This window comes from Pleurodeles waltl, chromosome 12 (assembly GCF_031143425.1).
Source record: "Pleurodeles waltl isolate 20211129_DDA chromosome 12, aPleWal1.hap1.20221129, whole genome shotgun sequence".
Lineage (NCBI taxonomy): Eukaryota > Metazoa > Chordata > Amphibia > Caudata > Salamandridae > Pleurodeles > Pleurodeles waltl.
This window is the reverse complement of record NC_090451.1, coordinates 274,292,628-274,305,962: the sequence shown is the minus strand read 5'-3', so window position 1 is coordinate 274,305,962 and position 13,335 is coordinate 274,292,628. Positions and strand designations below refer to the sequence as shown.

General features: G+C 40.2%; 1 protein-coding gene across 1 annotated transcript in view; it reads right to left on the bottom strand.

The window, feature by feature from the left end:
• The window catches only part of AMFR (autocrine motility factor receptor), a 487,879-nt gene that overhangs the window by 419,188 nt on the left and 55,356 nt on the right, over positions 1 to 13,335 (bottom strand). The window contains exon 2 of the mRNA XM_069215844.1: positions 9,601 to 9,693. Within this exon, the coding sequence (XP_069071945.1) occupies positions 9,601 to 9,693 (93 nt within the window). The remainder of the gene's footprint in view (positions 1 to 9,600; positions 9,694 to 13,335) is intronic.

Here is a 13,335-nt window from a genome sequence, read left to right as displayed (position 1 = left end):
TACTGAACCATTTTCTGCCTCTGTTCATCCCTGCATGTGTGAGACTAATATAACAGAGAAAAGGATGCGATCTGATACACCACAATTTCTCTGAGAAGTCACCTTGTCATGCGCCCGGTTGCCACGTATCATCCCTGCTAATGGGCAGAGATGAGGCGCTGCTAGTTGGCTGGAATCAAATTAGGGCAACAGTTGTCACATGGTATGGGATTGGACTCAGTTCCCCACAATTCAGGTGATGCTGCTGCCCAAATCCAGCAGACTCATTAGGATAATAAGAGCCCACACAACAAAGGGTTTGGTAGGAAGGATGAGGCCCTTGTCTCCAGGAGATGTCAAAAGCTTGGCTGATGGTGTAGAAAGTGCTAATAAGCAGTAAACCATAAGTCAATACCCTCTAAAATACCCCTCCCCATTCTTCCTTCCCAGAAATATCTGTCACCCTAACATTCCTTTCAGTGAAAACAACAAAAACAGTAAAACTGTTGATGAGCGTGTGAAATGGACCTCCTCCAATAATAAGGATTTTGAGTCATGGAACCTGTAATTGTTCAACTGTTGCTGGCCAGCTCAGCGCCTCTGCTAGTCTTCGGTCGGCCCTCATGGCACTCCTGTCCTACCCAGGCCAAGATCACAGGAGGTACCAGACAGCTGCTGGGGCTAGAGCCCACAGAGACCTCCAGTGTCTCAGGGATCAGCTCAGCGCCATAGATCGTAGACTAGGGCAGCACACCAGAGCATCTAGGCTCCCCAGGGGGAACTCCAGCAGGTCCCAGCCCGTAAGACAGAGGATGACAGAGGTGGTCATGAAGCACAGTTAATGTCTGTCTGCCATCTTGGCCGGCCAGGCCTTGCCCCCCCCCTTCCCTGCCCCTCACCTCCCCTTCGGCAGAGATTTTGTTAACCCACAACTACAGCTTGGTTATCATCTGGGTACATTTTCTAAACAATCATAAAGGCTTGTTCTAGATTGGTTGTACCGCACAGCTTAACATGTCTCTGCGGTTAGGTATTTAGAGGGAGATTCCTAATGCATGCAACATATTTTACAGAAATAAATATCAATCACACTTCCTGGTGAAGAACTTGCATCCGAAATGCATTAGGTATATTTTGGAATGTGAAGAATTATTATCCCGGTAAAATGAAGATTGGAAAATGGATACAACTAAGCAGTATAAGTAACAATTGATCATTTCAATATTATGGAGAATACGTTTTGATTTAATCTTCAATAAAGAAAGTTGAAACAAACTACTTAAGTGCAGTGAACATGACTCAGCAAATAAGCTGTTTTCAACACTGCATCTGCGGGACTGACTGACTGAAACAGCCAGCTTGGTAATTACACACTGGATGTGGAAAGATGCAAAACTCCGATCAACTGTACAGATCCCCCACTGGGAGAATAAAAATAATGCAACATAGGGTAATCCTAATGTATGGCTCACTCTTCAGAGCCAAGATGCAGACGCAGCGTTCTCTGAAGAGGCTTATACTTCTATTCCTGTTGTCCACCATAAGGAATATTTTAGTACCTTGATGGCAGCAAATCCCAAGGAGCCACCTACGCGGTTTGTATTACATGCAAGGAATTATTCTGCCACGGCAAAGGGTAGGTCTTAATCTAAACTCAAAAATAAAAGTGTTAACATTCAAGACCTGGATGGCAAGAGCTAATGTTAGGACTATTTTAGATATCACCAGAATCTCTAGTGTGCAAAACACAAATGATAATTAAACCAGACTTTGGGGACCAGCAATTTGAATTTCCAGTGCAAAATATGCATCAACTCTGGAAAACTAGGTTTGGTCATCTAAGGTAAGAAAGTATTAAAGTCAGAAAGAATACCCCTGAAATCCTTCCAGTGCCCAGGCCTTAGTAAAAGAGTCTCTCCCCCCCCCCCCACCCCCCTGGGCTTAAGCCTCATATTTCTTTCCTCCTCACAATAGTCTGCCCCCGACCCAATAGTATATGGTAAACAGGCCTATGTATATGAATAGTTTACACTGTTAATGGCTCCTGCTCTGTTACATCACACATTCATGTTTCTCAGAATCATCTTTACTAATAAAGGATCCATCTCTATGGACACAGAGGATGATGCTAATTATAATAATTGACTGACATAATCCTCACCAACAACCTATTTGTGTGGTGGTGTGTGTAGATGATAGTACAGAAATCTTAAAGTTTTCTATGGTGACTAACAGAAAAGAGGAGAAAACACATGTGGTATGGTGAGTTGAGGAGGAACCTTAAGATGAGACAGCTTGCCCCTCCTTTGTAAATCAGGCAGGAAAAACATCTCTGAGGCTTGTTTTGAGAGTTGAGAAATCCTCCTAGATCGAACGCCCACAATGGAAAGAATATACGTATGTCTGGGTAAGGCTCTCCTCATAAACCTTAGCAAAACCTTCCTCTAGTGTTAATCGAATGATTTAGGCTTTATCCTTCTGTGTAACAAGATGAGGTCAGATTATGTTCATAAGGCAACTGACAATGGTATCAGACACAACCCTCTAAAACTACTTTTTATAATCAATGCACAAGGAAAGTCGTGAAATTACAATTAAAATATAAATGCCCATCATTATTGTACATACAACAGGCTGATACCAATTAAGACCAGCAACCCCAGCAGCCAAAGTATTGAATGTAGGCAAGGGTTACTAATTTGGAAAGCCAGAGGCAGTTTGTCTCTCCACGTTGTAAACAAACGTTGCAAAAATGAGGAGTAAGGAAGGTGCACTGGATAGAATGAGAAAGGCAGAGAACAGGGGTATTGAATACACAAGGTCACACATAGACAGGCGTCCTCCAAGGAGAACACAACTGCTCACAAAAAAATTAAAATACTACTAATAACAACAATAATAATAACAATAATAATAATAATAATACACACTTCACTTTAAAACTATGAGAGTGAACCAAACACAAATTATTAAATAAGATACAATAATGAATTGCTACAACCAAAATCCATTTAATACTTGGAAGTCTTATAGGGTACTGCCCAAAATTTCTGCTGGAACAGAGCAGAAAAATGATGTAAAATGACAGATTACTCTCAACTATAAAGTAGAAAAGTCATGTTATCTGCCTGAAAATTTGAATTAATTTTACGTTTAAATTGGTTTTCTAAACCTTCAATGAACTAAAGATGAGAATGGTTTAGCAGCTTTCACCCCGCGGAGAGCCAGAGCAAAAACTATTGTGAAAAGCTCTCCTCCTTGAATTGTCTAGGAAGCTGCCTTGCCACTTAGAACCAGAGACATGGAGGAAAATTATTTTCTTCTTCCCAATCCAGAAGGTACTTCAAATGGATGCAGTATTTTTTTTTTAATCTGTGGTCCACAGCCACAAAGGTCACCATACACTAAAAACGCGAGAATGCTATTGGGTCACACTAAGTGGGGCTTATGGTACTGCGTCTGAAAAAGAAAGTTAACCTCATTAAGGGTCTTTTGTACTCTGGGCAGACATGGTTAAACAGCTAACGCCTTGCATAATGAAGCTGGTTTGGGATAGTTTAGGTACAGTATAACAAAGTTATCACACCTCCAATAAAGATGTCAAGGTCACTTCTGTATTACCTCAAGAAAATATAAATATATTTACAGAACATCAATGCTATCCAGCAACAAAAAGCACACCACCACAGAAATGTAGCTACAGAACTACTGAAAAGGTTAAGCAATGTTCACAAACAATAAAATTATTGTTATCACTGACTGCAAAATGGAGGATTCATAATCCTACCAAAGTAACTTTTTTTACAGGTGTGCTAAGTTTACAGGTGTTTAGCACACATATAACGTAAATTAGAATACAGCAAAATGAAAGGACAAATGGCAGGCAGTCCAGATGGAAACCTGCAAAAGAACACAAGAGCATCTTTTACACACACACACACACACACACAATAACAACTCTACACTTAAAGGTGATCAATCTCAATGATTATGGAGGCAGACCACAGTCACCCAAGGAAATTGTTGGGTGCACAAGGGCACAAACACTCCTCCCAGGCCATGTAGGCCTCTCACAATGTAGCTAGCTGGCAAGCCAAATGGATGCTGGATCACCAGAACAACAGTAGAGTCAAACAGTAAATAATATCCACTTAAGGAACTGCATAAAGGAGTTAGCTTGCCCGGCAGAGTCACCACTCAATATCTACACCCTTAGTAGTAGAAGTCGGGGTGGCTAAAAATGACTTTCAGCAGCTGTGACCCCAGCTTTGGATAATTTGGACTGGCTCACAGATTCCACCTAAGTGAGGTCAGAAGAAGCAGAATAAATTCAAAGCTTCAGTAGAGTCTTTACTCTTGTTTCTACCCAGGAAGAAATAGGAAGCGCTCAGCTCTACATTCTCACAGTCAACTAGCGATTGAGCCCATGCAGGTGCAAATCCAAAAGGTGTTCAACAAGGGAAGCTCCAATTTCTATGTCTGAATAGAGACGTAGGCTCTGACCCACTGCAAAATGGTCAGTCAGTGCATTCTCCAGATTCAAAGCATCCAACTGGGTTGCAGTTTCCCTATTCAAAGGCAGACTTTTGAAGGTCCTTATGTATGGGTCAAAAGGAGAGGGTAGTGCAACCCACTTAAGACTAAAGAGCATGAAGATCAATCAAGGGGCTCTTTCTCAAGGTGTACTTTATAAGAGTGCCACTTATTAGAACCAATTTGCACTAGGAGGGGTTCTTAAACCAATTCACACTCTGAGATGTTCCTCAAGATTGCAGGAGGTCCTAAAAACTTTGGTCAGAAATCAAAAGGCAGTGGAAAATAATTTAAGGGCTGTGCCACCGCACAGATCATCTGGAACTTTCATCTTTACAACTATGCTGTTTTAAAGTGCAGATGCCTCAGTCTCAGAGTAGCCAAATTAACCATAAATGCCCTCATACTTCAAAGTTAACTTGGATTTCCTAGCAATTTCCAGGATCAAAGCACCTACTAGCCAGTGTCGGAGAGATAATGTTGCCTTGTGGTGAAGATTTACACCCAGTAACGACAGGGGTCTAAATACATTCAGCTCTACTGAACAACAGATTTTTAGATAAAGACATTATCCTACTCAGTCTTACTAAACACTGCCTCCACTTAACCGGTCTTTAAAAGATAGTAATATTTTAAGAGTCTTCAAATGAGAGTGTGTTAAATCCTTAAAGCAGTGGAAGTGGGCAGGATGAGCAGCTTTGTTTTAGTAAAGCCAAAGTTTCCAACCCCATGATACTTGGACATGATTTTAAACAGTCATAATTTTATGAGGGTGGTGAACAATGACAAATTGTGGCTTGCGTAGGAGGGTGGACTATTGCCTGTCTGCAGTTTCTGAGTAACTCAATAATAAGAAAATCAGTAAAGGAGAAGACTGGGTAGGCTCATTATCATCTGTGAAAACCATAAAGAGAAAGTAAGCGTAAGAGTCCGAATGCAAAAATGAATCTTCTGAGAAGACAAAATATAAACACATGATTGGAGGATAATGGAAGAACTATTATAATGCAAGCAAATTAAAACGTTCTTTTTTTTTTAACAAATACTGACAGACCAAGGAACAAGGGCTTTGTTGATTCTCAAAGGTGTTGTCATCATTTTTCAGGACTCTCACTCACTCTCCCCTGTAAATTGGCAGAATTTGGAGACTTTTGGCCAAATTCTGCCTATTACCCACGTGGCAGAGGTTTTTTCCCCTGCAATGCTCTAGAGATTTGAGCTGGCAAGTGCAAGTAAAATATGGTGTCCCCAAGCGCAATCTTCTAACACGGGCAGTCACAGTCAAGGGGCTGCTTCTCGAGTAGATTTGCTGTTGCTCAAGTAGATTTTGCACCTTAGCTGCCGCAAAACCAACTGGAAGGGCAGCACACATGATGCCGATCGTGCTGATTTTTCAGTGCTGACTGCACTACCAGCGCTAAATTACAACACAACATGCATACTTTCCACCAAGTGCCAGAACTACACAGACGTTTTATTTAACTCCTTGGAAATCCACAGAGTGAAACTCTATCAGTTCTGCCCATCCCAATGTAGATAAGGTTTTCACCACCTGTTGTTATCCTTTTAATGACTGAGTGTCTTCATAATGTTTCTGCAGGAATATTGACTGTGCTCCATCATTTATGTATTACTATATCAAAGTACTTTTCTGAGGCTCTGAGGAGGTAGCATGTAGTTAGTGTTTACATGAATAGGCACAGAGAAGCTAAACATTTATAAAGTGCAAAATATTGATGACACTGCTCTACAGACAGATCATGCTCTTAAGAGAGGGTTTTCGTTTCTCCTTGCACTCTCAAGCTCTACGACTCCAATAGGAAATTTAGTATGGTGGGGAACAAATAACATGTGAGGTGAGGTGGCAGTAAACCACTTCCCTCTCTATGGGAGAAGACAAATGAGCATCAGAAAGGTTTGTGCATTTGTGAGGAAGATAAAGAGACCGTTGCACTATAGCAGAAGAGAGAAAACAGACAGTTCACAAGTGGTGCCATACCCTGCATGCAATGAGAGAGTGAAAGACAAGAAACCACACCTTGTGGTAAAAGGATAAAATACTGCTTCAAAAGAAGTAGAAAGAATCTTAACACAAGGAGGAGATACACAGTATGACCACATAGGTACCACAACAGTACAAGAGTTGCAGGACTCCTGCTACAGGAAGAAAAGCACATCCTGAAAACAAAAATGGGTTCATTGCCTCTGCCATGTTCAAATGCTTGTGTAGAAAGTCAGCAGTGTCAAGACTCAAAACGTCCTTGCAAACACTACAACATGTTCTGTTTTAGTAAGTGCAGGCTTCAAGCAGAACAAGATCCATAAAGAGGCAGAGGCATTTGCTACACTCACACAAAAGCAGTATGTCCTGTTATGTTTCGCTGATTTGGATAGTGCACTAATCACCCTCAACTGTATCCAGAGAGCAGGTGTGTGCAGGGATAAGGTCCTGGTCACATTATTAGAAAAGCTAGGTATTCAGCTGTTTGTGAAGCTCAAGTAGAAGGAAGGAAGCTCTAATGTGTTGTGGTAGGTCATTCCTTGTTTTGGGTGCTATGTAAGAGAAATAGCGAATTCCTGTTCTGCATTTATGAATGTGTGGGTGTGAATGCAAGTGAGGCTGAGCGTAGGTTCTGTGATGGGTCGTCAAAGTGTATACAGCAGTTGAATTGGCTGAGTTTTTGAATGGAGAGCCAGTGGAGCTCTCTGAGGCGAGATGAGATGATATGGGTGCGCTGAGGGAGGCCGATTATGAGTCTTGTGGTGGTATTCTGGATAGTCTGAAGTCTGTTCAGAAGTTGTTTGGAAATTCTGGCATAAAATGCGGCTTGTGATGATAAGGTGGTTGTCTTGATTGGGGACAGGCAGGTTAGTGAAGAGTTTGCTGGAATCTGGTTGGGGTGCGAAGTTGCTATTGATGTTCCTGATTCTGCTGTGTAAGAAGTGGGATAGGCTGTCACAGAACTCTTGCAAGGGGATGATGCTGTTGGTAGAGGCCATGGCTGTAGTGAAATCTTTGATGATCGAGAAGGTTTCTTTGCTACTGTTGGAGCTCCCGTCAATTCATTCCTCTGGTGGTATTGTCCGAGTACTGTTTTGAAGGTGGTGCTGTCAGAGTCTTGTGGCTGACTTTCTAATTTCTTTCCAGTTGTTTGCAGTGTCTTGATGTCACAGAGGTTGTTTGTATACCAACTGGCTTGCTTGTTGGGTCTTCTATGTTTGTTGAGCTTGATGGGTGCAAGAGGGTCTGCGCAGTTCTTAATCCAGTAGTTAAAGTTGGCGACGTACACATTGATTTAGTCTGTAGGGCTGGGAAGGCCCGCGGGGAGGGTGTTGAGCCATTCTATTTCTGAGATTTTGCTCCAGCTGCAGCTGGGAAGGCTGACATTGGTGGGTGAGAGGTGCATAGTAGATTGGAGTGGGGTAGAGTGTATTGGCATATATTGCTGTGACGCAGTGTGGAGTGACGTGGAGTGGAGTGGTGCAGAATAGACTGCAGTGGTGTGGAGTGGTGCAGAGTGCAAAGGGGTAAAGTGGAGTACGCATGGCGTGGTACCGCACCACCATTATATATAGCACATCTTCAATTGAAATGTCCATTACATTTGCACAGACATACAGTTTCACTGATAAAGTATACAGTGCACAAATGATAAAGTGTGGAAATGTCATCACCTAATGCACTGATTTGTTTCAATCGTATTAAAATATCTGTTTCCACCACACTTCACAATTACCCCAAAATGTCCTTCAATTGTGTTTTTCTAATTCTGATATATTCTGAAACATCTGCAGAGTTTATTTACAGACACTTACATTTTATTGTATGCTAGGAAAAAAACCTACAGCCTTCTCCAGCCCATCCCCAATACCCAGCATGACTTTCACATAAATTATCCCAGTTTGAAGTCAGAGAAAGAAAAGTAACACCAAGTTTCCTCGGAAGACAGAGCCTTTTGACACTTGACCCCTATCTTTGAATGCACAGCAAATGTGGCAAGATAAGAACGAGATTTAAAGGCATGTTTACAGAAAGTGAGTACTGGTGGAAGAATATAGTGAACAGATTATAGGGCACAGAAGGGATAAACTCAAGCAGGACAGCTTAAAACAAACTGTCAGCAAATAGAAAGCAAGTGTAAGTTACAAACCACAAAGCCAATGGTAAGAACAGCTGTTATGCAATCCCAGGGAAGCTTACCCAATGCCCCGAAGATGTCATTTGCATGCTGTGCTGGCTTGTAGGCTTTGCCCTAAAAAGGCTGGTTTTTGTGTATCCATATTTTACACTAGTAGTACAAACATCAAAAAAGTATGCTACAGCATTTGAAATTGCTTCAAACAGAAGCACACGTTAGGAACATATACAAGAAACAACTATTCTTTGCATACATACGCACCAGAAATATCAGACACAGTACTGAGAGAAATCAAATTCTGCATGTTTCTATGCCACAGTTGTAGCAACTGTAACATTACTATTCCAGGGCAAGAACTCAGTTGTGAAAAACTACAGATTAAAATACTAGCTGCATGTAATCTACAAAATTGTATTTACATGCTGGAATGCCCATTGTGGACCTATATAGGTGGACAAGACAACAGATCATGAAATTCTGCCTGTTACGAACGTAAGAGCAACATTTGCTCAAGGAATATAAAATCCAGAGTGGCTATGCACTTTCATGAAACATTATTTGCCAACTTAACTATATGGTTTTGTTAACAGTGGTACACAAAGGTGACCTTTAATCCACAATATCTAGTACTGTACATCTCAAACTCAATATAGAGTGCTTGTGGGTACCTGTAGGATTCAGCACCCAAACCCCTTGCTGCCTCTGTGACCTCCAGCACCTCTTAGTTCAATTCAGTTACCATCTAGGTACAAAGGGGCAGGAGCAAGGATGTTGGTGAGGGAACAACATTGTTGGAGATTGTGTGGGAGCATATAGTTATGTATGTGCTGCACATGTTTTGTATTAATGAACCTTTATCAAAAATGTTTTCATCATGAAATTAGAGGTTATGGCAAAAACAAATATCAAGTAAGTAAATCTGAACTGTAAAACCTTTCCCTAAACTTACCTGTCTTTCGCTGACTCGAAGAGGCCCAAACACCACACACTGGATTAATTTAGCGATCAACATCAGTAAACAGCAGGCAGTATTTACAAGTACCTGGAGAAAATATGCAAATTACATTATACGTGTGCTAGTAGAAACATACATGTTAAATGATTCTTCAAAATACTTGGCATTAACACATACAATGCCAAGATTTTCAGAAGAACGTTTTCCAACACACTAAATATTACAAAAACAGACATTAAAATGAAAAAGAGCTACCCAGTGACTTTTAAACTTCAGATCAGCTGTTGCATTGGCTTAGATATAAAATGATGAAACTGCAAGCAATGAAAGATGGCATCAAGTTTATTACTGTCAACAAAAAAAGGTGATTGAAGCCACCAGCCTGTGGTGCGGACTCAAAGAAATTGATAAAAGTAAAGCTAAAGTTCTAGAGAATTACAATTAGATCAAAAACAGAAGAAAGGCAAAATATTTTGAAATTAGATAGTGCTTCACAAATGCATTAGACAACTAGAAATCGTGATGCCAATGGGTCTCCCCTCTGGGGCTCACTGCCTTTGCCAAAGCTTTTTAGCAATGCTGAGCATCATCAGTAAAGAGTAATGCTGTTGCTGGGGCTGCTTAGTATTGGCCAAAAAAAACAGAAGAATGCAATGATGTGGCCACTGCTGACAGTCTGTCATTTGGCAAGGCATGTAGATGCCATTATCTTTTATTGACTGATCCAAGATGGTGGGTGCCACATAAATTGGCCAATACAAAATTGTAAGTGTGCTTGCACTGTTTGGTAGGCTTGACCTAACAAGAAAGGAATGAAGAGAGTTAGAACTAAAACTGGCCATGCCAATAAGTCTGGCTTATAACTGAAAGTGCTGCTTAAGACACTGGTAAATTTAGGCACTCACCAAGTTACCATACATGCACTTCGCCCTTTATCCTTGCACTTATACACCCATTTATTCACCCACTGACTCACTCTTGCGTTCACTCACACCCATCACAATAAAACAGATGAACTACCTCAACAAGCACATGGAAGAATAATTAAAAGGACAAAAGTAGAAAAGAAGTCAAATGCCATTTCCTAAACTTAGCAGGCATAAAGTTACCATCTAAAAATCAAATTGAATATAGCAGTCACCGGTATCCTGCAATGGCACTGAATGTAGTGTATCATTGTTTTAAAGTTCTAACACAGCTGCCACGTTATGAAGCAACGGGTTGTCCACCTTGGGGCGGTCAAAACAATGATACCCAATGCACAATATAATTCGAAGATAGCTGCCAAATTTGGAGACGGTTGCAGCACAGAATGAAGCACACTGCAGATTAAATTAGCGGCAGGCTAACTATCTGTAGGACCGTTTGAGAAGATGCATGATGCCTTAAAAATAAAAGAGGAGAAATTAAAGTCAACTTACAAAAGGGTAACAATGGAAACCTAATACTGAAGGGCATTCATTTTCAAACGAGCATGATAAGGGCAACATGCCACTACTCACAGGGAAACAGTATATAAAAAAAAGTGGACTAGCTAACCTATTGCTCAATGCTGTATGGTATCATATGAAGTATCAGAATTGGAATGACCCTCAAACAGACAGAAGAGGCTAACCCAAAGACCCTTTATGTATGTGTACCAATGTATAGTTTTTATTACTAGGGCCTAGCAGATTAGCAAGTCTTATCACAGTGCAAATCTTCTACCCCCAAGGTTTGTCAAATGAAGTACCCAATACCAAAATCCTTGCTTACTGCAGTAATCTGTGAGATTCCACATAACAAAATGCAGTTCAACAGACATTAATAGTGCAATATCCATTCACCCTCAAAGGTCTGTATTTTTTAACACATGACTTTTGCAATAATCAAGTCAGACCTATTACCTTTGATTTTATTTCCCTACAAGGTGATAAATAGACCAAAAGTATGTCTTCTGACATAACTTTTCTCAATTAACGAATTATTCCTATACCAGTTACCAGTGGCTTATCCCTACAGCCTACTTGGGCCTACTATATTGAGCACAATTTTTCGTAAAAGGTAACCATCAAGTATACAGGCAAACAAATAAATATATGTACACAATTAGAGTTGTCAAACTAATATACAACTACGACATAAAAGGTCTAACAATGATTCTGACAGTCCAAATCTCTGTTTTTTGAAAGAGAGGTAATCAGCACCAGACCCATGTGTATTATAGCAATCTACACAACGCACAGTCTACAGGTTTTAACACAATGTGACAACATTTCATCCTTAAAGGGCCTACCGGCTATGACTTGCTTTCTACAATTTTTAACACAGGTCTACTACTTTATCATAACGTTTCACAATAAACAGATCACCCTTATGGCATGTGGTATAACTTCCCCAATGAAACAATACAACCTATAGCATTTAACAATGACTTATCAATATTTAAGAAAATTAAGGCCAATTGTATGAAGTACAAGCTTTGTCAGAAGCAATTACCAGCACATAGTAATGAAAATACAAATATGTAAAATTCAAAGCTGTAAAACAATATACAATTCCCTCTTAAATGGCATTAGGATTCTCAAAGCACAAATCTATCCTCAGAGTTTGTTACAGAGATAACAAACAGCAAACGTGAAGCCTCCCAAGGTAATCTCAGATTCCACGAAACAAAACATCACCCTACAGTCTCCAACTCTATGTAATGATAATCCACACTTCTAGGCACAGTCTGTACTCATATGATAGTAACAATAATTAAGTCAAGGTTAGGGTCTTTGTCATAACTTTTAATTAAAAAAAACAAGTACGTTCTATTGCATCTACATAACTTTCCCAACTAGCCAAATCAAGCCAATATAATTTATTGCTGGCCTGTTTCCATCACAAACTCACGCCTAGTATATGCAGAATATGTTTTCTCACAAGAGTGTCACCAGGGAAACAGTCCGCAAAATTACAAATGCAGGTGTGTGGAATGTTATATACTATCGATTTGCCCCAGGAACGTGATGCCCCAGAAATCGACTTGTCCCATTAAAAAAATTCACTTGCCCCTTTTGGAGCCAAGCAGTGGAGTGACAAATTATTTCAGTGTACTTATACCAGACAGGGGTGTGGAATTCCTATAGCCAGATACCCGGGACATATTGTTTGGGGTCAAGAACAACAAGTTTCCAGATTTATTTTGTCCTTGGGACAAGTAGGTCCAACCCCCTGCAGCACAAACTCTATGTTTGGCAAATTACAGTACTACATTATAGAACAGGGAAAGGAATTGTCTGCAGTTGAGGTCATATTTGTGTCCATACGTTAATGCTATTCGAACTTGTATTTATGGTTCATTAATGCAAAGCCTTTATTGTTAGGGTGAGTATTCTAAATAAATGGAGTAAGCTTGGACTGCACTACTGGCTGATTAGTAAAGAAATATGTACACTGTTTGCAAAGTGTAACAATATGACGCTACGTAAAACGCTCCCAGGATGCTGTCTGATTAAATGCAAATATTTGCAGAAGGTGACAGCTAGATTGTTGATTCTTTGCTTTCTAAATAGAATATTCACACAAAAATGCAACCATTTTTTTTTTTAACTAAACTAAAACGTTATGTGCCATTTCTTTGAAGCATCATTTAGTAAAATGTGTTGATGTATGGTGACATTTAAAAAATATATTCATAATGGAAAGTCAGTGTAACCGGTTTCAATAAGATTATGGGAAATGTGAAAATAAACAAACATTGGC